General features: G+C 40.2%; 5 protein-coding genes across 5 annotated transcripts; all 5 read right to left on the bottom strand.

Moving 5' to 3' along the window:
- Nucleotides 1-442: 442 nt before the first annotated feature.
- MELLADRAFT_93130 (uncharacterized protein) lies at nt 443-1245 on the bottom strand (the record flags this gene model as incomplete). The annotated part of the gene is made up of 3 exons (XM_007416017.1): nt 443-575; nt 646-923; nt 1003-1245. The coding sequence occupies 3 exons, from the start codon at nt 1243-1245 to the stop codon at nt 443-445; spliced, it is 654 nt and encodes a 217-aa protein (XP_007416079.1).
- Nucleotides 1246-1879: 634 nt separating this feature from the next.
- On the bottom strand, nt 1880-3593 carry MELLADRAFT_93129 (uncharacterized protein; the record flags this gene model as incomplete). Its single annotated transcript, XM_007416016.1, has 5 exons — nt 1880-1915; nt 1962-1990; nt 2071-2260; nt 2337-2441; nt 2517-3593. The coding sequence occupies 5 exons, from the start codon at nt 3591-3593 to the stop codon at nt 1880-1882; spliced, it is 1437 nt and encodes a 478-aa protein (XP_007416078.1).
- Nucleotides 3594-5148: 1555 nt separating this feature from the next.
- MELLADRAFT_111686 (uncharacterized protein) lies at nt 5149-6204 on the bottom strand (the record flags this gene model as incomplete). Its single annotated transcript, XM_007416015.1, has 5 exons — nt 5149-5252; nt 5363-5477; nt 5565-5732; nt 5850-6029; nt 6127-6204. The coding sequence occupies 5 exons, from the start codon at nt 6202-6204 to the stop codon at nt 5149-5151; spliced, it is 645 nt and encodes a 214-aa protein (XP_007416077.1).
- Nucleotides 6205-18974: 12770 nt separating this feature from the next.
- Nucleotides 18975-21189, bottom strand: MELLADRAFT_45387 (uncharacterized protein; the record flags this gene model as incomplete). Its single annotated transcript, XM_007416014.1, has 6 exons — nt 18975-19374; nt 19457-19661; nt 19735-20146; nt 20225-20523; nt 20596-20868; nt 20945-21189. The coding sequence occupies 6 exons, from the start codon at nt 21137-21139 to the stop codon at nt 19181-19183; spliced, it is 1578 nt and encodes a 525-aa protein (XP_007416076.1).
- A 264-nt stretch (nt 21190-21453) lies between these two features.
- Nucleotides 21454-21987, bottom strand: MELLADRAFT_111684 (uncharacterized protein; the record flags this gene model as incomplete). Its single annotated transcript, XM_007416013.1, has 3 exons — nt 21454-21530; nt 21602-21874; nt 21963-21987. The coding sequence occupies 3 exons, from the start codon at nt 21985-21987 to the stop codon at nt 21454-21456; spliced, it is 375 nt and encodes a 124-aa protein (XP_007416075.1).
- Nucleotides 21988-26132: the final 4145 nt, after the last annotated feature.

Here is a 26132-nt window from a genome sequence, read left to right as displayed (position 1 = left end):
TTGAAGATCGAGGTGTAGGAATGAGAACTGATGATTGTTGTCATTGTAATCAGGATTGAAGCTGAATTGGTCAGTCAAACAGTGAGTGAGTTAGAATGTTTAATCGCAACTGATTGGTTTAGGTTGGGATGTGATATTAGGTCGATTTTGGATAGCTCTGACAGATTCCTAGGTTAATTTCGATTTTCTTGGTTGGTGGAGGTGGTGATGTTAAGGTTGATTATCAGTTTGAGCAAATCAAGCTAGGATGATATTATTTAGAGGAATCTAAGTTTTATTCTGATCTGTTACGACTTGATCTGATGAATGTAGAAGCAATAGATGAAAGCAATAGTTGAATAAAGAAAGACCGAGAGCGCATGAAAAATATAAATGTGAACGAAATTGTGTTTGATTCTATTTGATTGACCCCGACTGAATTGAAAAGAGGACCCTGAGCTCCTCACAATTCAAGCTGTCGTTTAAACTTTTCCATATTGTCAAGTCCAAAATTTCTACACCATTGATTCTCCCGGTGTTGATCTATCATCAAGCGGAGGCCTTCATAATTCAAGTTGCCACTGCCAAAGGTTTTACTGTGGGTAAAGATATAAACCATGCGTCAAAATGGGGCACATTGAGACTCAGATAGATGAGTACACTCACTCAAGATCGTTAACTGCGGGGTCAGTCAGAGTTGCACCACCCCCCTGTAAGTCGCATACGAATGATCTGCCACCATTCTCTTGAAGGTCATGATGTGCAAGGGCGTGGATCATTTGGTATATGGGAGTACAACTGTGCTTGTTAATAAAGTTGTCATTTCCCATATACTTGACAAATTTGCCATCCAATTCTTCTTCAAAAAGCCAAAAGTCGGAGTCAGTGGCATCATCAACTTGGGCTTTGGTGCCTACCTTCTGCACAACCCAGCACTTGGCAATCTGTGTGATGAAAGTATCATATTAATCAAAAGTGAGTTAAGATGATAGATATAGATGAACAAAATAAAACCACACGTACTCTCAACTTTTTGGCCAACTCCTTGTCAAGAGCCGTGAATTTTGGGTAATACAAAACGTCAGCCTTGAAGGATTCAATGGCAGCCTCGGCATGTACATATGACTGTGCTTGACGCTGATACTGTTCTAAAGGACAGCGTTTGGAAATATGGTGTTTTGCTACAACACTATATACTTGATTGTCAATGAGTAACTTGGCCTTGAAGCACTTCATGTTGCGGCCAACTCCAATCAGAGACGTCATATCTACACGGTATGAGATGGGAACCGGGCTATACACTGCATCCTTATCCTGTGTAAGGAGTGAGAGAAGCCATCCTTCATTCCAACTCAAGGTTTGGCGAGGAGGGTATTGTAATGATGCAAACATCATTACAAGCATATTACATTTATTATTAACATACTCAACTTAGCTACTTAACATACGTACTTAACATTGTTCTTATCTTTTCACTCGAAGCTCCAATTGTACTGACTCCTTAGGGAATTGAGACTGATCTCATATTCTAATCCTTTGGAGTCAGGTGAGCACAGCTATTTCTATTTTCATTACTTTCAGTTATCATTCAGATTGTACTTCCTGAGGGAATTGAGACTGATCTCATATTCTAATCCTTTGGAGTCAGACAATAATAATATCAGTACTTGGGTTCTAGAAAAGATCAAGTCCACTACGTGGCATTCTGAGCCCTCATTCCCTCTTCGAGACCTTCACTTCAAGTGAGGACTAAGTGTCCTTTACAGGTATGGAAGAACATTCATTCCTCGGCAAGCAAGATCGTGTGTATTTCCAAACTGCATTGCTGTAGATGATACTGACACTCGATTAGTACGGTGAAAGTGAGACAGAAGTTGAATAGCCTCACATTGGTTTGATTCTAACCGAGCAGCAAGGCTGTTGGTGATTTGGAGGCCTACAAGGGTGTCACTTTGATTTTGGCTAGGTAGACTTTGGCTTACAGGATCTTGAGGTTTGGTCTGCTCAATACCTGGAAATCGAGCACAAGGATACAATTCAATGTGAAGTCAAAATTGATACAGATACAAGTTACTCTAGGGATACACTTACCCTTCACCTTGGATTGGGATTGGGCTGGTTCTAACCGGTGATCGGTCTTGTTTTCATTGTGATCAGTCTTGTCATTGTTCTCGACAGTTTTGGTTTGATTGTGATCAGGCTTGTTTTTTTCATGATCAAGCTTGGTTTCTTCGTGAAAGGTTTGGTTTTGATGATGAGCCTCATTTGTGGAGTCGTAGATCTTGTATTCAGTCGGGTTGGAGTTGACTTCAGAAAGGTTCATGATAATCAATTCAGTTGGGTATATGAGAACTCACATTGGATTTGAGCTCATCGGTTTCAATGTCCTCGATCTCCTCCTTGGTAAGACCAGAAGCGGTAATAGATTTTTCATTGGGGTGAGGTTTTGGGGGAGGCCCAAGCTTCACTTTAATCCTTTGTGTTGGAATTTTGATAGCAGGTTTGAGTTACTTGATTTGATGAGGGTTTTCATCGACCTTCTGTTTCTTCTTTTGTTTGACTACTACAACCTCTTTTTCTGAAGCATCAGATTCTTTGATGGAGGATTCATCATCTGATGAATCCAATCTCGATCTTTTGGTACTGTTCCTGGTGGTGGGTTGTTCAGTAATATCTTGTTTGTCTTCATTGGACTCGGGAAGGGGGGACTGAGGGATAGTGAGTTGGTACTTATCCCAACTGAATGAGATCCCCATGCATTTCAATGATGCAAGACCGCTTGGTTTCTTGAGAGCATATATGATCTGAATTTTGAGATCATCCTTTTCAATGAGGCAGCCATTGTCAACAGTCTGGCAGTAGCGGTCGTCCCAACAAGGTAAAGGGACTAGCTTATCCTTGCCAATTTGCTTGTCGTGCGGAGGCCAGTTGAGCTTGTCGGCTGTGTCACGAAACCATAGCCAAGCTTCAAGGTAAAGATTTATATACCAATGGGGATCATCTAGATTGACCTTACACATCTTTGGCTCGAGGGGATGTCGTGTTTTTCTCATACTCTTCAGGTAACAAAGCATCATCTTAATTTTCCCTTCACGTTTTGGCTTTTGCTTTTCTGAAGCCTGAGAAGGTTTTGGTGGTTGAAGGACAGCTTTGGTAATGGGAGGCTTTGGCCAATTGGTTCTATTCTTCGAGGTTAAGAGACGTGCGAGCTCTTCAGCTTGATTATTTGTTGAAAAGCTGGATGATTGGTGGACTGGTGCAGATAAAGATGTGGCCAAAGGGTTTTGGGAGAACAGGTGAGATGGAAGGTCATTGGGGTTTGCTGTAGTAGGAATGACAGTATGAATCAATGGCTGTCCATGATTTTGCTGATGCGGTATTGAAGATGCCGTGTTCTGAGAGTTTTGTGAAGCCAGTGCAAGAGGGTTGCTTGCACAGCTGCCACAATCATTTCCTTTGAGATATTTGAAAACTATGCCACATAATTGGCAGAAAGGTTGGTCACAGACAGATCCATTATGTTCTCGCCATTGACACCGGCGACAGTTTGGTTCGGTTGAGGGTCTTGGTGGGAAGTTACGTCCGCAGTCAGGACAAGGTGGTTGAGAAGCCATTGAGAAGATCAATAGCGGATAGTTCGCGAGAAGGATTTTGAGAGAACAGATTGAAGTTCAAATCCACCACAACCATGCGATTCAGGGATACAATGAGCTCACAAAAGGCGTATCATCATTGCATAAAAGGCCAGGGGGTTCTAAAGAACGCATCCCTGGCGTGAATCGAGGTGCAAACTATGTTTCTCTCAACTTACAAGCAATCTATAATGTACAACAGCATCCAAAGAGTCCACCGGGTGGGTCATGAGGTGGAGTGAAGAGCTACGTGTTGGTGATGGATGATGTGTTTGACGGAATCACACATCACAAAACACAAAACATAAAGCGCCAAACTACAGAAAGGGGTGGCGGTGATTTGGCCTCAGGGCCACCATATCCAAGGGAATCAAATGATCAAGAGGGGTCCAGTGGATCCATCATCCAACCACCTACATATACTACTATCCAAAACTTGAGCATGCGCTAAATGGCACAGAAGCTAATGTATTCGAAGCTTTTGAAACCACCAACCAGCATTGTTGGAAGAAACCGCCTAGGTTGCAAAAGATGGAAGAAGCCAGTTTGCTTTTCAAGGTACACTCACAGTCCATCTTGAAGCAGACTACATAATGAGAGTGACATATCTCCAAAACTGTGATGTCACTCGTATTGCCCAAGCACTGGGGGCTCTCTAAACCATACAATCTGAGAAAGAATATGTACCTGTGACCACCCTTCTCTTGAAGAACAACAGCCTTGACTTTTGACAGAATGCATTGAGGGGCATGTCATTACCAAACCCAGCATACTTACAAAGTCATCTGATCAATGCATGAAGGCAAGTCACTTTGCTCATAGCGCACAACCACATCAGTGATTGAAGGCAGGGCGGTTAATCAGAGTGAGCCGCTTTGGGATCAATTCTCGAGCTTACTTAGTCAACATCTTTAGAATCACTCGCACTTGGAGATACACATATCTCCAGGCGCACTAGGATGTTGAAGAAGTGAAGTATACACAACTTTGAACAGAGCCGAAGTAAAGGGCTTAGCTAAAGGAAGCACAGAAGGCGGTATTCTTGAAAAAGTCTGAGGTGAGGGGTGCAATTTAGCAGGAAAACTTCTCAGCTGACCAACTGTGCAAAGCTCACACTTATCATACATGTCAAAAAAGCGTCTCTTGAACAATAGATCAAAGGCTATGATCACTATCTTTGTTGAATAGGACAACAACATTAAATAAGGGATCTAATCTCAAAAGGTAATTACGGCGGAAGACCGTGACTTCACCAAGGACCTCAAAAGGATGAAAAAATGGCCCTTTGAAGACAAGGTCACGTTGATCATCATGATATAAAATAGAAAAATATGATACAATTATAAAAATATATATTCCATTTCCTAATCCTAATAACCATGATACACATCACACAACATATCTACCAAGTATTTCGCCACATAGAGGATCCAACAGATGATTCGCCACATTCAGAAGAGTAAGAGTTATTGTTTGCATGTGATTCATATACTACTTCATTCTTAATCTCAGGATTTTCTTCATTTCCAACCCAAAGTCATAAAGTGTCTCCAACATCTTGACCATCAGCCACCACAAATCCGCGATGCTTCAAACGTGGTTTGAGAATTGAAGTCAAAACTGTTTCAAAGCCTTCATCATCTGGTGAAGGAAATGTGAACAGAAATGGAAAAAATCAGAATAAATCATCTTACTGATTATTGAAACGATGGAAAGAAATTTCAGAATAAAAAAGTAAGCAAATGACATACCTTTGGCCAAGGCCTTCCCTTTGCCTTTAGACTCAACCATTTCTTCTTCCTCAGGCTCCTCCGGAATAGTGTAGAGTACTCTCTTGAGGGGCTTGAATGGGGGCAAGACAAAGTACTATGATGCAAAGTAGGAAAACATGGTGGAAAATGATGAACTCCAGGCAATCAAGAAGAAAGATAAACACGATTTAGAAACACTCACCAAGTCTATTAAAGCAAGTTCCGTGATGCAAACTCTCTTGATACCACCTTTGATGATTAGGTCGGGGTTTTGATGAGGAGATTGGACACTGCCGTTGGGGTTCATAACCAATGGTGGTCCAGAGTGGAGAGAAGGAGCTTGTGATTCAATACGAGAGGATTCGGGAGTCTTGAATGAATCAAAGTACCAAGAAGAAAGGGAAGAGGAAACGCAAAGTGGAGAGAGATAAGTCAGTGAGTGAATAGAAGATTGAAAATGATAAGTGGATACATCTACAATACTCACCATAGGAAGGAAGGCAGATCCTTTGGAGAAAGCATTTCTGATAGGGCTTCTGATGTGCAGGGGGCGCTCCAAAATTGGTGATGGTAGAGGGTCCTCAAGGTTGAACATCGCCAGTCTAGCTGGGGAGAGACCACCGAATTCCAACTCCAAAGAGCTTTGCTTGCTGCCTGAGGCATAGCTCTGGAGAAGCAAAAGAATAAGAGTGAGAAAGTGAAACTGGATAGGATGAAAGGCTGAAAGGGTTTGAGGAAGTGAATGAAAAGAAACAGAGACTCACTGCATCGGCATCATTGATATTGTTGGTGGAAACCTTTTTGATTCTACAATTCTTGAGATTGAGGGCAGGAGGCCGCATCGTGATAATGATCAATCAAAAGGTTGTAGATGGGAAGGTCTGAAGGGAGACGGAAGGAACGGAATTTGGAGTTGGGAATCGAAGTGGTGAGTTGTGGAAAGGTCTCTGAGTAAGAAATACAACCAATACGAGCTAAATGGTGACTGGGAGGATCAGCATCAGTATCAGCTTTGCCGCATTTCTTATGTCCATCCAGCATTAACAATAATGCAAGTACATTAATTTATCATTTGTACTCAAAATAATGAAATCAAAGCTGTGCAAAATGATTGTGATGCCTACTTTACCAATTTCCAGCATTAATTCATCAAAACAAAATGTTTGCCCTCAGGTTTCACCCTTACAATCCACTGAATGATCCCGAACATCCAACCCATAATTCCTATCCCTTGGATTGTTGAGCATCAAGGATTCATAGCTTCAATATATGCCTATTGAATGTTTGGTGAGCTTGGCTTTCAGCTCTTTATCTTGCCCACAATTCGGGTACTGATCCCTTCATCACCTAAAATACTTTGACCATATCTTTTTACATTCATTATAGTCAAAGTAAGAAAACAAAAGCAATCAAGAAATATTTGCTATATTGTCAAACACCAGAATCCTCTTCTTGACAGGGGCTACATGCCTCAAGTCTTGTATCCTGGTTTGATGATCCTGAAAGTTTGTCAATCAATCAAGACTTTGACCATGATTGATTAGCAGTCCAAAGATTTTAAACCCTTGGCTATCAAACATATTGTCGGCAGCTCCTTTGGCACGTCGTTTTCAGAAATTTGGTTGAACAAAGTCTTTGGTCTGGGGTCAAAAAGGTTTTCAAACAAATGTTAGATGAAAGCTTTTGCCCGTCTAAAATCTGTTTTGATGCTTTCAGAGACGTCTCACGCGTCATTTTGCAATCTTAAGACGCCCGAAATGACAATCTAGACTCTAGAGAGTCCCTCTCATATCAGTCAGCAATCTGGAACTGGTTATCCTTTTGATTACTCCAGATCCTCCTGACATCGAGTGGCTAGATGTCCTGTACTTTTGATATTAGTTACCTACAGTCTGTACAAATCTTCCTATGCCTCTGAGCCTCTTTCGAAGAGTGCAATGGTAGAAAGATATCTTTTTAGTGGCGTCTCCATAAAGGGATTGAGCGTGCAAGTCATGCTCGAGAGAGGGACTATTCTCCGTGCGACATCCGATCTCTAGGCCATGATGCGATCAACAGTTCGAGTTGATCAAGCCTAACTTGGGATGCCATCGCTTTGATCGCATTCAAGCAGGATGCGTGTGCTCGCTCCTTCCAATCCAAGCTCAAAGCATTGTTTCTATCCTTTGGTAGTGCGACTAAACGCATCATCCAACATGTATGCGACTAGAGCGCGAAATATACAATTCAGAAGAAAATCGTATGTAGAAGAGTCAAGTCGCCTGACGATCGGTCTCCGGGAAGCACAAATCCCGTTTTTGCCCTTGAGGCAGCGGGTGTGTTGCTCCAGCTATAGTCAGGTCAAACGCAAGCCAGATCGCTTTGGTATTGAGATATCATGCTTTGGATGCGGGTAATCGTTGGCTTTCTGGAAATTCGAAAGCGATTGGAAGTGCAATACGAAACATCCGTTGGACTCTGAGCCCTTTGCGCCACAAGATTGCACATCAACGTTGGGTTACAGAAGTTTTGCCTTGAAAAATGGTGAGATAGATATGTAGGTAGCATGAAAAGTGTGAGCTGATGAGAATTGTGCGATCACTACAAATGGGACAAATCGTTCTTCAAGGCTACCAAAGACTTGAATGTCAGTGTGGCTAATATTTGAGGGTATCGGGAGTTTATGCCTTTTTTGACTCGAAATTTACACCTCTTCCTGCATCCCGATTCCCAAGTTCCAACTAACAGTTGAATCATACTTCACATCATGAAAAATCTTTGAGTTTGGATTCTCTTTGATTCTTTGTGTTAGTTTGAAGACAAATCCTGGTGTAAAAGATAGCACACAATGACCTCAGGGACTCACCTTTCTACCAGAGATGGATAATCGGAGATTTGCTGTTGTATTGCAAAGAAATCAAGAAGCACAACTAATTGTCATTGAGTATCATGATGACCCAAAAAACAATCCTTCTGATATGGTTGAACTTGGAAAACTTCTACTGAAAAACCTGGAGTACAAGAAGGTGTCTTTCAAAAAGGCAGAGTACCAATTTTTCACAAAAGCAATACCACTCATGGAAACATTGTAGCAAAACACTCATCTAAAAATATTAGGCACTGGGCGACGTTTTGACGGACAAAGGATTTTGCCACCTGAATAAGTGCATGAATGCTATGGAAGATTTCCAAAATTATTTCAACGGGAGGTATCACACAGATTTTGCATATCCAAGTGTGCCGTTGTCTTGGACTGATCCGGCAACCAACCGGCCCCCGTTGACAAACGGTGAGACTGAGCCGACCACTTGCTCATCCTCCACAATTTTCCATCACCGCACCACCAGAGGCCCAAATTGCAAAGGGATAAACATCCGTGTCGGACTTCCTTATGGAATCCACACAGAAAGGGCACGGGGCCACAGCTCCATCTGTGAAAGTCGTATCTGGCTATCCCAAAGCAGTACGCCAGAGGCTTTTGGTTGGTGAGGCAACCCAAGATTGAACAATGAGTCCAACATATGGTTGGAGCTGGCTATGTGCCACCCTATTTTTTCAGTGTCATAAATTTGACTTAAAAAAATTGGGAAATTTGACACTGATTGAACGGGGGCTGAATTGCTTACGAGTTATTTAAACTGCAATTGAATGATTACTTTGCAGAGCCTTGCCCAGTCCCTATTATCAATGGAATGGGTCTTGTCTCGGGGCAGCAAGATGCAAGTGTGGCTACCAAAACAGGCCTGTGCCCGGAATGTATTTCCCCCATCTTTGCAACCAGAAAATAGAGAGAGAAATAGCAAAAAAGAGACAACACGTGAGGGCGGATAACTATTTCTACATTTTGTTGTTGAAGGGAGCAGGAGGGCGGGTAAATGAAAACTTTTTAAAGGAAATAATCTGTAGACTCGCGCCTTGAATGAACTACTGTATTAGAGTGTATAAAGGCTTTGATGAAAACCTCAACTAATCTGTATTAGGGGTTGTGAAGTGAACTCGTAGAAGCCGTAAAAATGCTATGCCGTATGAGAAAAGAACACCTGGGGTAATCAGGTGAGGCGTAAGCAATACGGCACAAGCCTATCGAGCTTCGAAGAGCTTCAAAAACTAAAACACACCTGGGGTAATCAGGTGAGGCGTAAGCAATACGGCACAAGCCTATCGAGCTTCGAAGAGCTTCAAAAACTAAAACACACCTGGGGTAATCAGGTGAGGATAAGGCAAAGATTGAGATGCAGAGAAAGTAAGTAAGATGAAAAATATGTTTCTTTCCGATGAGCATTACTAACCTGGGGTAATCAGGTGAGGCGTAAGCAATACGGCACAAGCCTATCGAGCTTCGAAGAGCTTCAAAAACTAAAACACACCTGATCACACCACGCACAACATAAGTTAGTAAGAAAAAGAAAAAGAAAAACAGAAAGAAAAGCAAGACAAACCTGTGCTCAGTGCAACAGGATAAGGCAAAGATTGAGATGCGGAGAAAGTAAGTAAGATGAAAAATATGTTTCTTTCCGATGAGGAAAGAAACAAAAGATCGTACACAGGATGTCATATAAATGAGACTGAACAAAAACAAACATAAAATTAAAAGAAAAAGAAACAGCTCAGGTCACATACGACCTATTCCCTAATTAGAAAGAACCATCCTAGCAACCTCTGACCGCACACTCAAATCGTTACTGTATTAATTGTAATTTGTGAATAATTTGCCTTATGAACTCGTCTTGATTTTCTTTAGTAAATAAGTAACTCGCACGGAAGTCCTTGACCAGTTGATGAGTACTAAGTTACCTATAAGTAATAATAACCACACACACATGAAAAATAGATAAAACGTGGTATAGAAATACCACGACAGGGGTTGGGCAAAGCGCTGCAATAATTCAATTCAACTGTAGTTTAATCTTACTTGCACTCGAGTAAGCCGCTGTTGAATCCTGTTGGAAACAATATCAAATATCATTATTTTTTTGGTCCACTTTATTGCAGTAAAAAAATAGGGTGGCGCAGCACCCTGGCCAACCGTTGGTTGGGTTGGCTGTTCAAATAATCCTCCCACTAGCCAGCCAAAAGCTCCTGGTAGTACGCTAGATGATAGCCTCATCCACCTTTCACAGATGGCCCTGTGGCCCCTGTGGTTCCCGTGGTGGCTTCCGCGGGGGAGTCCGATGAGGACGGTTGCCAATGTTTGTCCAGCTGGCTTTGGGTCCTCATTCGGATTAAGCTGTTCAAACCCTTGCAAGAGAGACGCTGGAAAGGCCTAAGGTAGCACAGTCAAGAGATATCTGCCAAAAGGGACGAATATGAAACTTGAAAGACTTACATCTCAGAACTATGTTCGGGTATCTAATTCACAGCCCAACAGCTATGATGATCAGGCCACGTGTAGAGAAATTGTCAGTATTAGGAAAAATGATCAACATTGTTGACGTCGAATGGACTCACCACTGTCTCGGATAGTGTGTTTTGCGGGTGATAGATGTTTTGCAGAGTCAGTCAACTCTGCACGGGGCCCGAGTATTCAAAATATTGTGATAGACTGGGTCAGCTGGCCTTGGCCCAAAGCTGTGATATCTCTGGCTCCAAACCTTTGGGCAACTTCAATGGTTTTTGAGTGGTGGTTTCCTCTGTCGGTCAAACTTGAATTAAAAAATTGCAGCGCTTCGCCCAACCCCTATTTAGGTGGAGGAAAGATTTCTTGAGGATAGAGAAAATGAGTGAAACAAATTTTTTGTAAAAGTTTTTTTTGACAAGTTTTTTTTTCTGGGGACAACTGAACAAGACTGAGACAGAGACATGAGGATTCAAGAGAAAACATGGGAGCTGTGGTCTGAATCCTAATGAGGATCTTTTGTGAGTAGAGATGTTCCTCTGCTGTCCCCATTGTGAAGCCACTTGCACCTCTTGTCTGGGTGTCCTTGAATTTACCCATTCCCCTCAGTCAACTCTCTGAGCCAACTTACAAAGAACTTTGTTATTCACCTCAATGTAATGGGCAGAAGCTCCCAAATGGGCAACTAGGGTCATTGGCACAGGTGGCCAAAGGTAAGACGTTATCTAGTGAGTTCCATTGAGACAAGTGTTGTGGTGTATGAGTCCAAATACAGGGCCGGGACAATACCTGGCCCAAGAGAGTGAGCAATACGAACTGGGGAAAATTTTCATTTCCATAGTTCTGTATACGCTACACCACTCAACACCTTCAGACTTGAATTGCAAATCTACATCATGCTGTACCCCTCAAAAAAGATACTTGGTTTATTTCTTTCAAAAAACAAGCAAGCAAGAATGGAAACACAAGACGCAACAGGTTCAGAAATGTTTAGTAAAGATGTAGAACAAATTTTATCAGAACACAAAAAACAGAAGAGTCAAAAAGAAGCCACGAGTAGAGGAAGAGCTATAGGGGGGAGAAGAGGTAGAGGTGTAGCATCAACAAGTAGACAGACTAGAAGCACAGCAAAAGGGAAAATTAGAAACCCAAAAGATCAAACATCAGAGGAAGAAAATCAAGAAGAAATCAAAAAAGGAAACAGAACATAAGAACCCTGAAAGTGAATTAACAGAAGAGGAAGGAAACAAGGTGATAAGTAAAGAGGAAGGAAGTTAGGATGAAAGAATAGGGGATGATGAAGAAGAGGATACCATCTCACTAGGTAAGTTTCATTCAGTTCCAAAGATCACAAGCATTTCCTCCACATCATCTCTATATTCCGTATTCATTTCTAAGTAAGAAAAGGGTCAGACCATCCATATCCCCAAGGGATAAGTAGTGGAAACCTGAAAGTCCTTTGAATAAAGTTCTAAAAGAACTGAAGCCACACGGGTGGGTCAGTTAGAAGTGTTAGAAAAAAGAAACGATAGAAACTGTAACCACACAGGTGGAGCAGTATGATGTGTTGATCTAGAAAGAAAAATGCTGTTGCCACACGGGTGGGTCAGAAGTCCAGTAAAAACTGTGAAGTCATTTAGACCACGAGTCCAGGCTTGAATACTGGCACCACACGGGTGGACCAGGTGCTGCAAAGTTTTCCAAAAAGAGTGTAGCGACAGAAAAAGTTTATTAGAATAAGACACTAACATGTGATCCAGTGGTTTTGTGTATTATTTTTGTGTGGTGCCAGGTGATGAAGCAGATTTTGTGAAAGAAGATGCGCACGTCAAAAGAGAACATGAAAGATACAAGAACAAGCTATTGAAATTATATGCAAAGGGGAAGATTCTTTCAATGGAGGTGGATTGGATGTTGGTTGATTTTGTCTTTCAACATCCCCAAACGTCATTTTATCTTTGGAGGAAGTATTGATAGTTTCACACAGTTGGTCATTTGACAACCATCAAAAGGATGAAATGATGAACAATGCTGGTTGGTTTACTCCACAGTTCAGTTCTGAGGTGATTTGGAGATACATCCTCAGCAGTCCTCAGCAAACTGATGCTCATGAGAAAATGGCATGATTTGCACATCTCAGCACATGAAGGCTCATGAAGAGAGGTACACAAAATTTATAGCATGGTGACATATGAGCAACAAAGAAAAAGGACATCAACTTTTACCAGATTTGGCAGGAACATACCAATACAATAGTGTTGGAATTGACATGATCACTTGCTTAACCCCATACCCTACACATCCTATTTATGGCTGATTGAATGCTGAGGCGATCCAACGCTTTCCAACCATCCTCTTTGACTTATTTCTACAGATTGTAGCTCAATGCTAGAGCCATCGAACTCACAGTTTTCCATTTTTTGTGTCTACATATCTAGCTTATCATAAACTGGCCTCAACACCAATATCAGCAATATTTTGCAAATGGATGGCATGCTTCGACCGACCCAAAGCGTCAAATATCAATTCTTGAACAGTTTGGAGGTTTTTCCCGGCTCACAGCGTACAGCTGGGTTCAGCAGAGCGACGCTTTGTGTTCATTGATTCGGTTTTTGAGTCCGACTTCATGGGTGATTACTGTTGTCATTAATCTTCTTTCCAATAATGACTTCGATATCAACAAAACAAGATATCTGCTACAAAAGCTCGAAGATCATAGGATCTCCCTGGCGTCTAGATAGTACTTTGTACATCAAATATGAATTTGTGCAATGAAATCGAGATCAAATTGTACAAGTCGCTTAAATAGATTTGAAGGATCTTTGGAGGCATCATTGATGCTTTATATATTAGACATAGATACACTGGATAAAATTTGTTATTCAGAAATGTATAAGTTGAATGGAAACCGGAATTGACGCAATGATATGCATTATTAAAAATGTACAATTGGGGAAAGTGTCCCACTTATAGCACATAACATCTAGACAAGCTGATCCTAAGCTATATAAGCTTAGGCGTCCTCACAGGGTCCTTATAGTAGCACTGTTAGAACAGCTAGATGATAGGATTGAAAGTGAGAGAACCTGGGTTACAGATTACATTCCTTCTAGTCAACCTTATGAGCAAGTGTGGCGCCTCACTTTGAACAACCCGTCATTTTCTATTTCTCTCTTTGAGGTCAAAGTTTGAGGAAAAGGGACTGCTGAGCCTTATTGAGGTCGTACAAATCCACATATCAGGAATTCCATTTGACTAAATTTGTATCACATCATCTAACCCTGCACTGAGAGACATTGGAGGCAATCTAATGGACGAAGAATAGTAATTCAAAAGAAGAGTTTTTCAAACGTCATATGTTGAAAAATGTTGCGGAGGACCAGGAAAGCCGTAGTTTGAGGGACCCTTGCATAAAAAGAACAACGGAGAAGCAAACCATCAGAATACAATCAAACAGAAGCAAACTCAGTATCAAAAGAAGGTATACATACCTAGATCGACTTCAGCAAACTCATGTGGAGGCGTCTTTTGGGGAGTTTGGTTTGGAAGGTTGGAAATCATAGCATCAAAAGCTTTGGAGGAGGAGCTACTGGACCAAGCTTGATATCTTTCTTGGTGAAGGTAGAGAAACAAAAAAACTCCCTGAAGATGTCGAACTCAGAAGCCAATCCCCAAGATCATAGCCATATGATGAGGGAAGCAAGCTGCTACTTTGGTATCTTTGAATTCATATTCACTCAGCCACTTCAAAGCATTCAAAAAGAGATGTTGATATATATCTTTTGATTACAAATTAAATTGACAGATAGAAGTAAAGGAGCTCAGAGTGAGGGTATTTAAAGTACTAATTGATTCAAATATCGGCCACGACTCGATACGAATATCCAAAAAGTAAACTCCTGCTCATCATCGCAAAACAAAAACAACAAGAACACATTTCAAACAAGAGAATGGAATGGTCACCAAACAAGACATTGAGATAAGGAAATAGATCGAGGAACACGTCGCCTGCCGAGTCACAAGAGATTTGGGAAGAGTCAAAAGGATTAGATCACTCAAAATATGTAATGAATTTGCGCTCAGAAAAGATGAATCGATGGGAAATGAAGGCAGAGATAACATACCAAGATGAAATCAAGTCGAGTTCTTCAAACTTCACATGTTAAAAAAGGTCGAGGAGGACCAGGAAGACCGCAGTTTGAGGGACCTTCACCTTGAAGCAATTGAAGAGTTTGTTAGACTGGTTTATAAAATCATGAGAAAGAAGAAATGTAGGAAAGATAACATACCTAGATCAATTTCAACAAATTCGGCTGGAAGAGGGGTTGGAGCATCGAGAGGTTTCGGAAGAGGAGCTACTGGACCGAGTTCGATATCTTTCTCAGGAATAGTCGAACGCTTCTTTGGAAGAGTGTCGTAGCGAGAGTAAAGAACATGAGAATGGAAATAAGCCCAAGGAAGAATGATGTACAACTTTTTAGCGATGAGTTTAAGGATGAATGACTCTGGAACTTTGAAACGAGAGATCTTGTGAGTGCCAAAAATCAAAAAGATAACAAAGAAGAAGTTCAACGGGAAGTAAACAAAGAGGGTTTTTTGAAAACGAGGACCGAAGATCTTTTTAAAAGTTAACTTGGGGAGATTCATGATGAAAGAGAAATGGAAGAGAAGTGGGAAGGATTCAAGAGGTAGTGAAAAAGTTTTATGGAAAGGATAATCTTGTGGTGGTGGTAGAGAGTTGGGAAGGAGAGGAACAGCAATCAGAGAAAGTTAGGATATTTGTACCCAATACATACAGCTTCGAAGCTGATCCACACGTGACCTTTCTAAGAAATGTTATCATATACTTAGGATGATTTTATTGGAAATGTATTGTAATGTTTTATTTCTCGTGTTCAGTAGCGCCATCTTCGCTCCGTGATGGTACTGTATGCTAACAAACCTGCTTTTCTCTGTATGTCTGGATACTACGCCGATCATTCAGTGCGGCTCTTAGTATACAACAACCTCTGAGGAAATTCCTAAAGTTTTGTTAATTGTCCTTTTCTGTTCAGTGGAACCAGCTTCAACAAACTCGCGCTAAGATTACAGGCTGATCCCAACCTTATAGGTCACATCATGCTTTCTCTTCACTAAAGTGCAAGCTGATGCAGTCCAAATCTCGCCCTAATAAGATGGATTGAATGACTCCGAAGAAAGCTATGGTGCCATCGATTGAATTACATCATCTTTTGATTTCTCCTAGGAGGTCCCTCTACAGTATCAAAGAACATCACGAGACAAGCTCCGTCATGGAAAAGGCTTATCCGAAGACTCTGCGGTGACATGTATCTGACCACGGGCTCATTTGAACATTATCCTCAACTCACTTCATTTTCAGAAGCATCTTTTCGTAAGTAATCTGTCCCAATCAAAAATGGTGAGGTGATAGCTGGACTTACGTCTCCCATTCTACCTTCCGGATTAAGATGAAGATGACATATTGCAATAAATATGAAGAGATCGGTAGAGTGTACATCTGTCTTTTCTTCGATTCGTTTTTCAGCCATCACTTCCGCTGTCGTTCAAGTGGAAAAGTCCACTGCTCTCCTCTTTCAAACTGGCAAAAACGGGGACAAAACTGATTGAATGCTAAGAAATCAGCCGGCCTACAATCCACAAGCTGAAGTCATCAACTGATGTCATTGCGAGGGGAACAAATTGAGAAACTCGAGTCTCAATGAACTGTACATTAAAAGTACTCTTTGTTCAATCACAAATTATGTAAGCAATCCAATATCAAAAATGATTCTATGATCAATTTTTCAAACATATTTACAACCTGATCATTTGTCTGTGTTCTGAATAAAACATATCAAGTCGAATGGACTTGATAAGATTGTAAGATATTCAAATCATCAAAGTAGACTACATCTTCAACTAGCTTCATTGAATTTATAGCTTGTAATCAAATCACGGATAGTTCAACTTGAAAGGGTCTAAGAACAGCAAGTAAGCAGAAACTCTTCAAGAAATTCAATATGTTCTATGGGTGTAGCTTAACGTGCGAATTAGAGTTAAAGAGAGAGTGCGACATTATTTCTAGAAAGGTTTGAAATCCTCTCAGTAAGATCGTAAATTATACGAGAATTTTGTAATCTCTCGGTTATGATACGGCATATAAAATCTTTGATCGAACTCAGGGAAGCACTCAGCGAAACCGAAATTGACGGAAGCAATTTTCTTGATGACATAGTGGACCTGTAGGAAGAAGAGGCAGGTGAAGTTTTTGAAGATCTAGATGACTAGGAGCTAAGTACATTGGCTAAAAAATACATCTGAGGAGCGCGAGCTGGTGTAAAGTCTTGCTGAAGCACGAGGGCAATCAAGCATCAATACTGGCGAGGGCTATTCTCGTCAGGCATTGCTCAGTCATCAAGAGCTCCCACTCCAAGCGCCGGTCATGCTCGCTTGGTGCCTTGGGTACCTTTTATAGACACTAGAAAGCGCACATAACCATCCATAGTTGGATTGTTGGACTCGATTGAGGCTTTGTGCAGGAAAGATGACACGGTTTTAGATTGCAAGATAAGATTTTTACCCCCTTTGATGGCATTCATCGACAGTGGAAGCCCGTTGGGATCGGCCCTTTTGACATTGCGGAAATCACCCATTTTGGATCATACCTTTCTATAACCAAAGGCCGTAACTAAAGTATTCCCAAATTTTGATTGATCTGTTTCAATGACTGCAACTTCAAAGACACCTTTCACGGCATTTTTCAATGTTTACAAAGCAGAACACGAGGAGAAAAGGCTCCAGAGTCTCTGGCACATCTCATTGCCGACAGAAATTGTGATCAGACATTTTTTTTCTGTTCCTGATATCAAGTCACTGGATGTGCCAAGATTTATATACATTCTCACTCAGTCATCCCAAAGATCTAAGGGATCGTCTATACGTTGATATTGATTGTAAACATTTGGAATCCACAATGTTGACATTTGGCTATCGAGCATCTCTCAAAGAGTCTTCTAAGTTTCCATACTTGGTTGAAATAGGACCGATTTATTCAATCACATGTTACATGCAAAGCATTCACAAATCTAGAGTGATCAGATTGGACGCTTTTTAGAAGATGACCAAAATGTCGTTTTTCGATCTTCCAACAGACGAACATAATCATCAACGCCTCCCGATAGTCTCTGTCGGGCGTGATTTCTTTCCTGACATAAATTGAGAGCTGGACATCTTTTGCTCTGTCTCTCTCGATGCACATCGAGTGACTATATGCGGTAGTCTTGCAAGCAGACAACTTCAGTCTCAAGCCATTATGTCTACGCCTCCAAGTCTCCTGCGAAGAGTATGGTATCAGAAATCCAACTTATCTCAATAGCATCTCCATGAAGTGCTTGATTGGGCAAGTCACAAATAAGAAACACTTGGAATATTTTCAGCGGACCAATTGTCCTTGAGGTCATAATGTGATTCGAAGCTTTAAGTCAATCAAGCCAATTTCCATATCTCTTCTCTTTTCTTAGATGCATGAAGACTGCGTGTGCTTTTTACTGCCAACTCAAGTATGAAACACCACTGTAAGACTTTGACGCATACACGGCCACCAGAAGCGCGGGATGTAGATTTCAGCAGGATAGCGTAATATACCGTAATATACAAGTTGTCTGATGATCGGCCGTCCGGGATCCATCACAAATCGACTTGTTCACCCTTAAAGGCAGTGGATATGTGGCCCAGGCATGATCAAATACGTGGCTCTGACCAATCGGCTTGGACGTAGTTGTTGGCTTGTCGGAAAGCTTTGGTCACTCGATTGTTTAGCCTTGAAGTTGCGCGGCATGAGAATCTCATTATACCCCAACTTCGAGTTAACTGACGTTCTGTTTTTCAAATTCGATGAGATTCATTTAATGAGATGAAAAATGCATGTCGATGAAGTTCTTCGATCGCTACAAATGTAATATTGATGGATCGATATCCTCAAATCGACCGAAGACTTTTAAGGCAGGTCATATGACTAATATTTGAGGGTATTGACTGGACTTAACTTTTTGTCTGAGCTCTATGAGGCATGCACTTCTCCCGCTTCGCTTTCCTCCCCTGCGTCTTCCATTCATAAAAGATGCTACTTTGAGATGTCCGTTCAGTTCTTTCCCGATGTCTTCACGCCTGAGGCACATCCCAGCGCCCTCAATGTGTATAAGTCTGCCTTCAAAAACCCTAGAAACTGTGCCCGGGCGTCCGCATTATGGAGAATCATGGAGTTTAATGTTGAAGCGGTAAAACAAAAGTGATAAGGTTGCATAGGTAAAATGAAGTCTTGCATGGACAATTGATATGAGAAACGTTGGTTTACTCATCAGATAATGCTTACAAAACACCTTCCTGCTCACCGAACCTTTCAAAAACGAAACCAAACCAACCAAACCCCTTTACAAAAATACATCATACATCATCTGTCTTAAAAACAAAACAAAAAGATAATTGTAAAAAAGAAAGCAAAATGATTACATAAGAAAAAATGATGAATCTAAAATACATGAACCTGAACTAGGTTTAGACGTAAATAAAGCTGAAGATAGTTCATCTTGATTTAAATTTGGAAACCGTTTTAAATAATAATCTTGTTTTAATACATTTAAAAATCCATCTAAATCTTCATCTTTAATTAAATGAATGGTAGATCCACCCCAACCAGCACCTATATTTTCGCCGTTCCCAAAAGAAACATACGTAAATCAAAAGGTGTCAGAAAGAGATTGAAGAAAAATCCAAGAACTCACCTGTAAGACGTGATCCTAATGATTTATATTTTAAACCGATTTCAATCAATTCATCAAGTTCTGGACAACTACAATCATAATCTTTTGAACAACTTTGATGAGATAGATTCATAAGGTTTCCTAATTTTTCCAATATATGTTCGGTTTCAGAAGTTTGATTAAGAATTAAATCTTTAAATTCTTCTACACGTTTAGCTTCGGTTAACTGAACAAAAAGAAATTTAAAAGATGATTAGAATTTAAGATTAGTCAGGGTAGATGAAACAAAAATGACGAACAACATGTCGAATTCGATTGAAAACCATATATCTACCCTTCAAAGGTATAGCTTCAATCCCATCCTCAACCTCACTAACAAACTGATCCATCCCAATCTCCAACATCTCCAAAACCTGACCAATCTCTAAACCGTTTTCATCACCTAATACCTCATGCTTCATTACATCGGTTTCCCAACCAATTTGATCCATGATTCCTTTCAAATTAATTTGATTTTGTGATGAAGTTTTAGGTAAAAAGTGCTTTATGATCAATTTACTTCCGATTCTAGTTTCAATGACTCTTAGATTATATTGATGTTTTGCTGCATCTAATTTGGTGGATTTGATTAAACTATTGGCAATCACAAATGTACTTGGAGGGTTTGTTGGAAATGAAATTGGGATTACTTTTTGATCTGGAGTGAATTGACTGTCAACATAATTCACAAAACATGAATCAGTCAATGTGCAAAATTGAAAATTGAACAGGAGAAATGAAAGTGCTCACATGTAAAGTAATTTATTGATTTCACCAAAAACTGAAGCAGTTTGATCCATCCCACCTACACTAATCCCGCATGATCTTTCACTTTCGATTGCTAATTTGATTACCAAATGTTTCTTAATGACTTTTGATTTAGGACTCAATAATCTTCTAAAACTCAAAACTGATCCAATGGTCATTGTAGCTGATGATGAAAGTCCGGATCCGATTGGTAAATTCCCATCAAATAAAAGATTAATTTTGGATGGAACTGAAACTTGATAAACATTTTCTATCGAGTTTAAAACTGATTCTAATGAAGCCTAAGATGAGAAAATTGACCGATCAGAGATCAAATTGATGAATGCAAGTATGATTACGATGAAGAACATTACCTTGACATAATTGACCCAACCACCTGTAGGACAACGAGGGATATGATGATGAGTTTGATTAGAATCAAACGTAAAAGAGAACTGATGGGGTTGAAATTGAGGATTTGTATTTGATAAAGAAACTTCAACAAATTGTGAAAACGGTTTGATCGTAGGTATATCATATTGATCTTCAGAACTTGAATCGGGTTGATGATCGAATGAACATGCTACCATCAAATCGAATTCAATAGCAGTTGGCAAGACTGAAAAACCACAGTAATCGATATGTTCCTATTCATTACAAGGAAACGGAATCAGTCAACCGTTTCAAGAAGGTTTGATGATGAAATTATAAATACAAACTTACACCGATGATATTGACTCTACCAGGTGAACGAGTAAAGAAATAAGGTGGATGTCGATATCGAGTTCTGAATGAATGAATCAATCGATCCAATCGCTTTGAATGTAACTTTTGTTCATCAGTTAAATAAACATCAGGTATAAGTGATTGATGGAATTTGATCAAATCCACTTCTGGTACTTTCTTTCGATTTGGCATCTTGTTGAACTTGTGAGTGGTCAAGGAAATCAAAAGTTGAGAATGAGAATGGTAATCAGAGAAAATGGTCAACTGGAAACTAAATTACCAAATTCACTATCTGGTACGAATGAATGTAAATCCATTGATTCATGACTCGATCGTTAAACTCAGCAACCACTTCAACTTCTCTAACATTGTTTCATTTCCTAATATTAACCATTCATTTACCATTCAACTCATTCTAACTCTCACTTTCTCTCAATCATACACAATTCAATTATAAAACACACAAATTCATCTCTCTTCCATTAGTAAGAAAAACAAAATCAATTCTATCGACGTCTCAATGGTTTACCAGGTTGTCTCTTTCCCCAAAAGACAGTCGATGGTGATCTTTTTAATAGTACACCTAAAATTTCAAAAGATAAACTCATTAAAGACTTGGAGTTTGGAATATACGTTGTAGAAGAGATAGTTTACCTTTCGTATTAGATTTCCAAACTTCACGACCGCTCATTCTATGACCAGAAGTAGCCACTTTAACTTTTTCTCCTTCTTTTGTTCCTTCTTCTGTTTCTGCTTCTACGTCTTTTTCAATTTCCATTGAATTGGATTCATTTGTGGTAGTTGATTGGATGGGTTTGGATGCTGATTCTTTTAATTTTTCTGATAATCTATTGGTTCGATTTGTGTCTGCGATTTTGAAAACTGAATCATTTGATGATCTTTTCTTAGCTCTAAATGATCTTTTACCTATGGAAAACATTTCAATCAGTTTTGGTTAGTTTGGTTTTTTTGGAAGGGTTTTTGTTTGAGAAAAGATTCGGAAATTGGTGCTTACTCTTTGATCTTAATGATTTGGCCATTTCTTAAGTTTTCAGTGTTTGAATTGGTTTCTAATCACGCTTTCTTTCAAATCTTGCCAAAAAAATCAAAGTCGAATTCGAAAACTTTGGTGAATGGTTTGAAAATTTCCAAGTCATGTGACTGTGTGACAATCTCTGTAGCGCTGCACATGTGACGGGTAGCCCGCCAGGGTCAGCGCACCCACGCTTAGTCGGGTCACAGTCTGGAGGACCCCGAGTTCAGTCGGGGTCGATCAAGGCCAGTGCACCTCTGGAGTCTGAGGGGGCGAATGCTGCCAATCCTCATCTCTTTTGTCATCAACTCACCTTTTTCTTCGTTCGGTATCTGAAAACCCCCCCGACCCTCCTCCGAAAACCCCGAAAAAAAACCAAGCTATCATGGACATTGACGAAATGACGGACACTCTTACCACTTGGTCTACGAACCAAAGCAGGTCCAATGATGCGCTCATTCAGAGCATGATCACGATGATGTCAATGTGCATGGAGGCAATTCAAGAACTCAGGGAAGAAATCAAGAGCCTCAAAGCTGATCGACTCAAAGATTCTCACCAACAACCCCCGACCAACAACCAGCCTCTTTCAGCCAAACCCCAAGCTCGGGTGAATCCGTATCCCAAACCAAACCAACAAGCTTCGCTTCGATCATCACCGAGACCAGCACCAAGAAATGGCGAGATCGACAGATTCGAATCAGTCACACTGATCATCCATAAAATCCCGAGAAAAGAACCTTTCAAAGACATGACCAGCAAGGAAATAGTTCAACAAATCAATAACGCCCTGTCCTCAATAAATGCAAAAGTTAATGATACCCCGGTCAAAATTCGCGGCGCAACAGTACTTAAGTCGGGAGATATAACCATTGATATGGACAATAGATTGATGAAGACCTGGTTAGTTGAAAACAAACACAAATGGACAAAACTGGCACATAAAGATCTTGAAATCACCCAAATCAGATACCCGGTATTGTTCAACTTTGTACCAACTGAATTTGAAGTAGAGAAATCTGAATTCCTTGACAAAATCAGTCAACAAAATGATATTCCACGTAAAGTTCTTCACTCTGCAAAATGGATTAGAAACCCAAAGGACACGAAAAAGATGCATAGTACTATCATTATGAACATACTAGATAAAGAATTATCATACAAGCTTGAAGAAGGAGGACTCTACATTGATTATAATAGAATAAACGGCAAACACTATGAACAAGGACCAACAATGTGTTTTTAACTGTCTAGATCTTTATCATACACACTCTGCATGCAAAAACATTGTTCACTGCTCTAATTGTGGTGACCCTCATAACACTAAAGTCTGTGCCAACAATGAAGTTGACCAAAATTGTGCGTGATATGTCAGTTTTGACAGATAAAGATCAAAGGATAACATAGATAGGTTCCTACCAAAATACACCCACTGTCTCAAAAGCCTTCATTGCCCACTCTGCAAAACAAGATTTTGAATAACTCTTCAAGGAGATGCTGAAAATGAGTCATAATACAAACATTCAAACACCCAACAGCCACCCCTTACCACCAATCATTGATTTCCAAGACAGCACCTCTATACCTGACAAAGAATCACTCATCAACCAGCCTTTAAACAACTTCAACATTTTTGATCAATTGTTGTAATTATCTCTATCACCCAAGCACTCGCCACAATGGAATTTACAATACTTGCTGTCCAAGAACTGTCACCGCCAACATATTTACCTTGGATTTTGTAATCCAACACCATAACTACTTGAACCCTCCTTCCTACTCAAAAACATACTTGCAAGCCAAGAAACTAATGGCTCCGCTAGGCTCTCAAGATTTCAACCTCATCTCACCAAGGGGCAAAGTTGTAAGCAAATGGGTCTGTAGGCATTTGGATTGGAATAGGAGTGTTTTCTGGCTCTACTGCTGATGATACTTGCTATTGCCTTCCTCCAGTTGTCTGGGAAGTGACCTAATTCAAAAGAAGCATCAAATAGGTTGCATAGGTCATCTTCTATGGCAGGTATATTTAGCATTGATTTCCTTGGTTTTGAGCTTTGGGTATTGGTGTGTTCCTTTTGGTGGTTTGGTAATTTTGGTTGAAGTGGAACTGTCTGAATTGATTAGTGGTGCAACTTCATCTGAGGATGTTGGTTTGGTGTACTTGTATGCTTTGAAAGTTAGCTACTGGCTAGGATTGTTTGTGAATGGGAGACTTTTGTTTGGAGGACTTGGGCTTTGAAAAAATTTTACCACTTGTCAAAACACATGTGTGCTTGAGGTAGGTGTTCAAATCATCCACCTTCTGGCTCTATAATAGTTCTTGAGGATTGGATCATGCTTTTCTTTATCCCACCAGGACTTGTGTTTTCAAAGGTTGTTCTTTACTGTTTTGCATTGTACTTGAGCCTACTTAAGGAATGATACATGAAATGTTTGATAGTAAATTTTTTATCATTTTGTTTGTCAGGTATACTGGTGGGTTGAGAGCTAGTTTTGTTTGAATTTTACTATAGAAAAGCAAAACATCAATCTTGGTTAGTTTCAGTGACACATGGAAAGAGATGGGTGGGGTAAGAGTGAGGTTTAGGAAAGAAGCTACCAGAAGCTGGGCTAGTGATGCCACATTGTCTTTCAGTACCCTTCAGCTCATAATCTTTTCTAATAAATTCCAGCTAAACCAAATCAGGTCTACCACTTTTGAGTTTGTTCCTGGTGAAAATCTAGTAGGTTTGCCCAAGCCTTCAAGGTTGCGGCCTGACCCGCAGCGCAACAAGATGCATCAAATCAATAGTTTTTTTGGCCACAACAACATTTGTTGTCTCACTGCCCCAAAAAATGTAAATTTAGTGTTTTTTGGCACTGTTGTGCCTGTTGCATTGCACAGCAGTCATGGCACAGTGCAACCCAAGCTTACCTTTGGTTGTTGCTGTACTTACTGCAACACAGCGTCTACTGCTGGGTGTTGTTGTGTGTTGCGGAGCAACACACCAAAAAACATGCCTGCTGTGGTGTGGTGTGTTACTGGCACAGGGGTGTCACAACTTACTTGATTCTTCACCAAGAATATTGAGTAAAGTGATACTTTTGTAGCTTGATCTTCTTAGTTATTTATTGTTCAGGTCATTATAGAACCTCAAGTGGTGTCCTTAACTAGTGGGAGCAGTGGCTACAGGGTCAAGTTTGGAATTTATAACTGGGTTCCTCTATTACAGAGTATAAAGTACCCCTGCGGTATCTCTGATCCTTCAGAGTATAAAGTACTGAAGGCTCCAGAGTTGTAAGAACCAGAGCTCAGAGCCAGATCCAAGAAGGACAGCTCAGCCATCTCACTGGCACCAAATCCTCTTATCAGAGGACAACTAACTGTAGTCTTCACAAGAGTGTACCAAGTGAAGACTTTATTGTTGTCTGCACTTCATCTTTTATTGAAGAGTCAGCCAAACAGTTGCTGACGACTCACAGCTAGCAGACAAATTAGCAGATTATGTTTTAAAACAAACCAGACCAATGCCTAATAACCTTGCCATTTTCAGTGATAATGAAAGTGTATTACAACTGATTCACAGTATACCCAAAGCAATTACAGGTCAACACATCCAAATTTAGATACATACCCAACTTTGGAAACTGCTGGAAAACACAAACATACCTTGATGCCAGGGAACAAGGGTATAGAACTGAATGAACTTGCCAATTAGATATCAGGAAATGCAGCAAAAGAACAATACTCAACAATGATTTTACAAACAAGTTTAGGAAGTCTGAAAAAATGCATAAAAGACAATTTGAATCTTAGGTCCTTCCCTTTTGAGCCAGGTACCAAATCTTTTTCAACAAACCCCAAGCTCATTGCAAAAGGATTTGCCAAAATTGAGAAGGCAGTGCAGTGGCCATCTTACAATTGCAAGCAGGGATCAGAACACTTGACAATCACCTAGCAAATAGAAATCTAACAAAATCTCTGTCATGTAATTTTAAACACTGTGGATTAATTGAAAACACTAACAATTTCTTGCTTTATTGCAGATACTACTCAAAAGCACAAAAACAAATGAGATCATGTGTCAATGAAGAAGGTACAAAAGCAAACTGGAATAACACTAACAAAATGCTTGACACCCCTCAAGTTTTTGCATTTCTTGCAAAATTTAC

This window comes from Melampsora larici-populina (genome assembly GCF_000204055.1).
Source record: "Melampsora larici-populina 98AG31 unplaced genomic scaffold MELLAscaffold_56, whole genome shotgun sequence".
Lineage (NCBI taxonomy): Eukaryota > Fungi > Basidiomycota > Pucciniomycetes > Pucciniales > Melampsoraceae > Melampsora > Melampsora laricis-populina.
The sequence above is the reverse complement of the archived record's forward strand: the minus strand, read 5'-3'. Positions and strand labels throughout refer to the sequence as shown.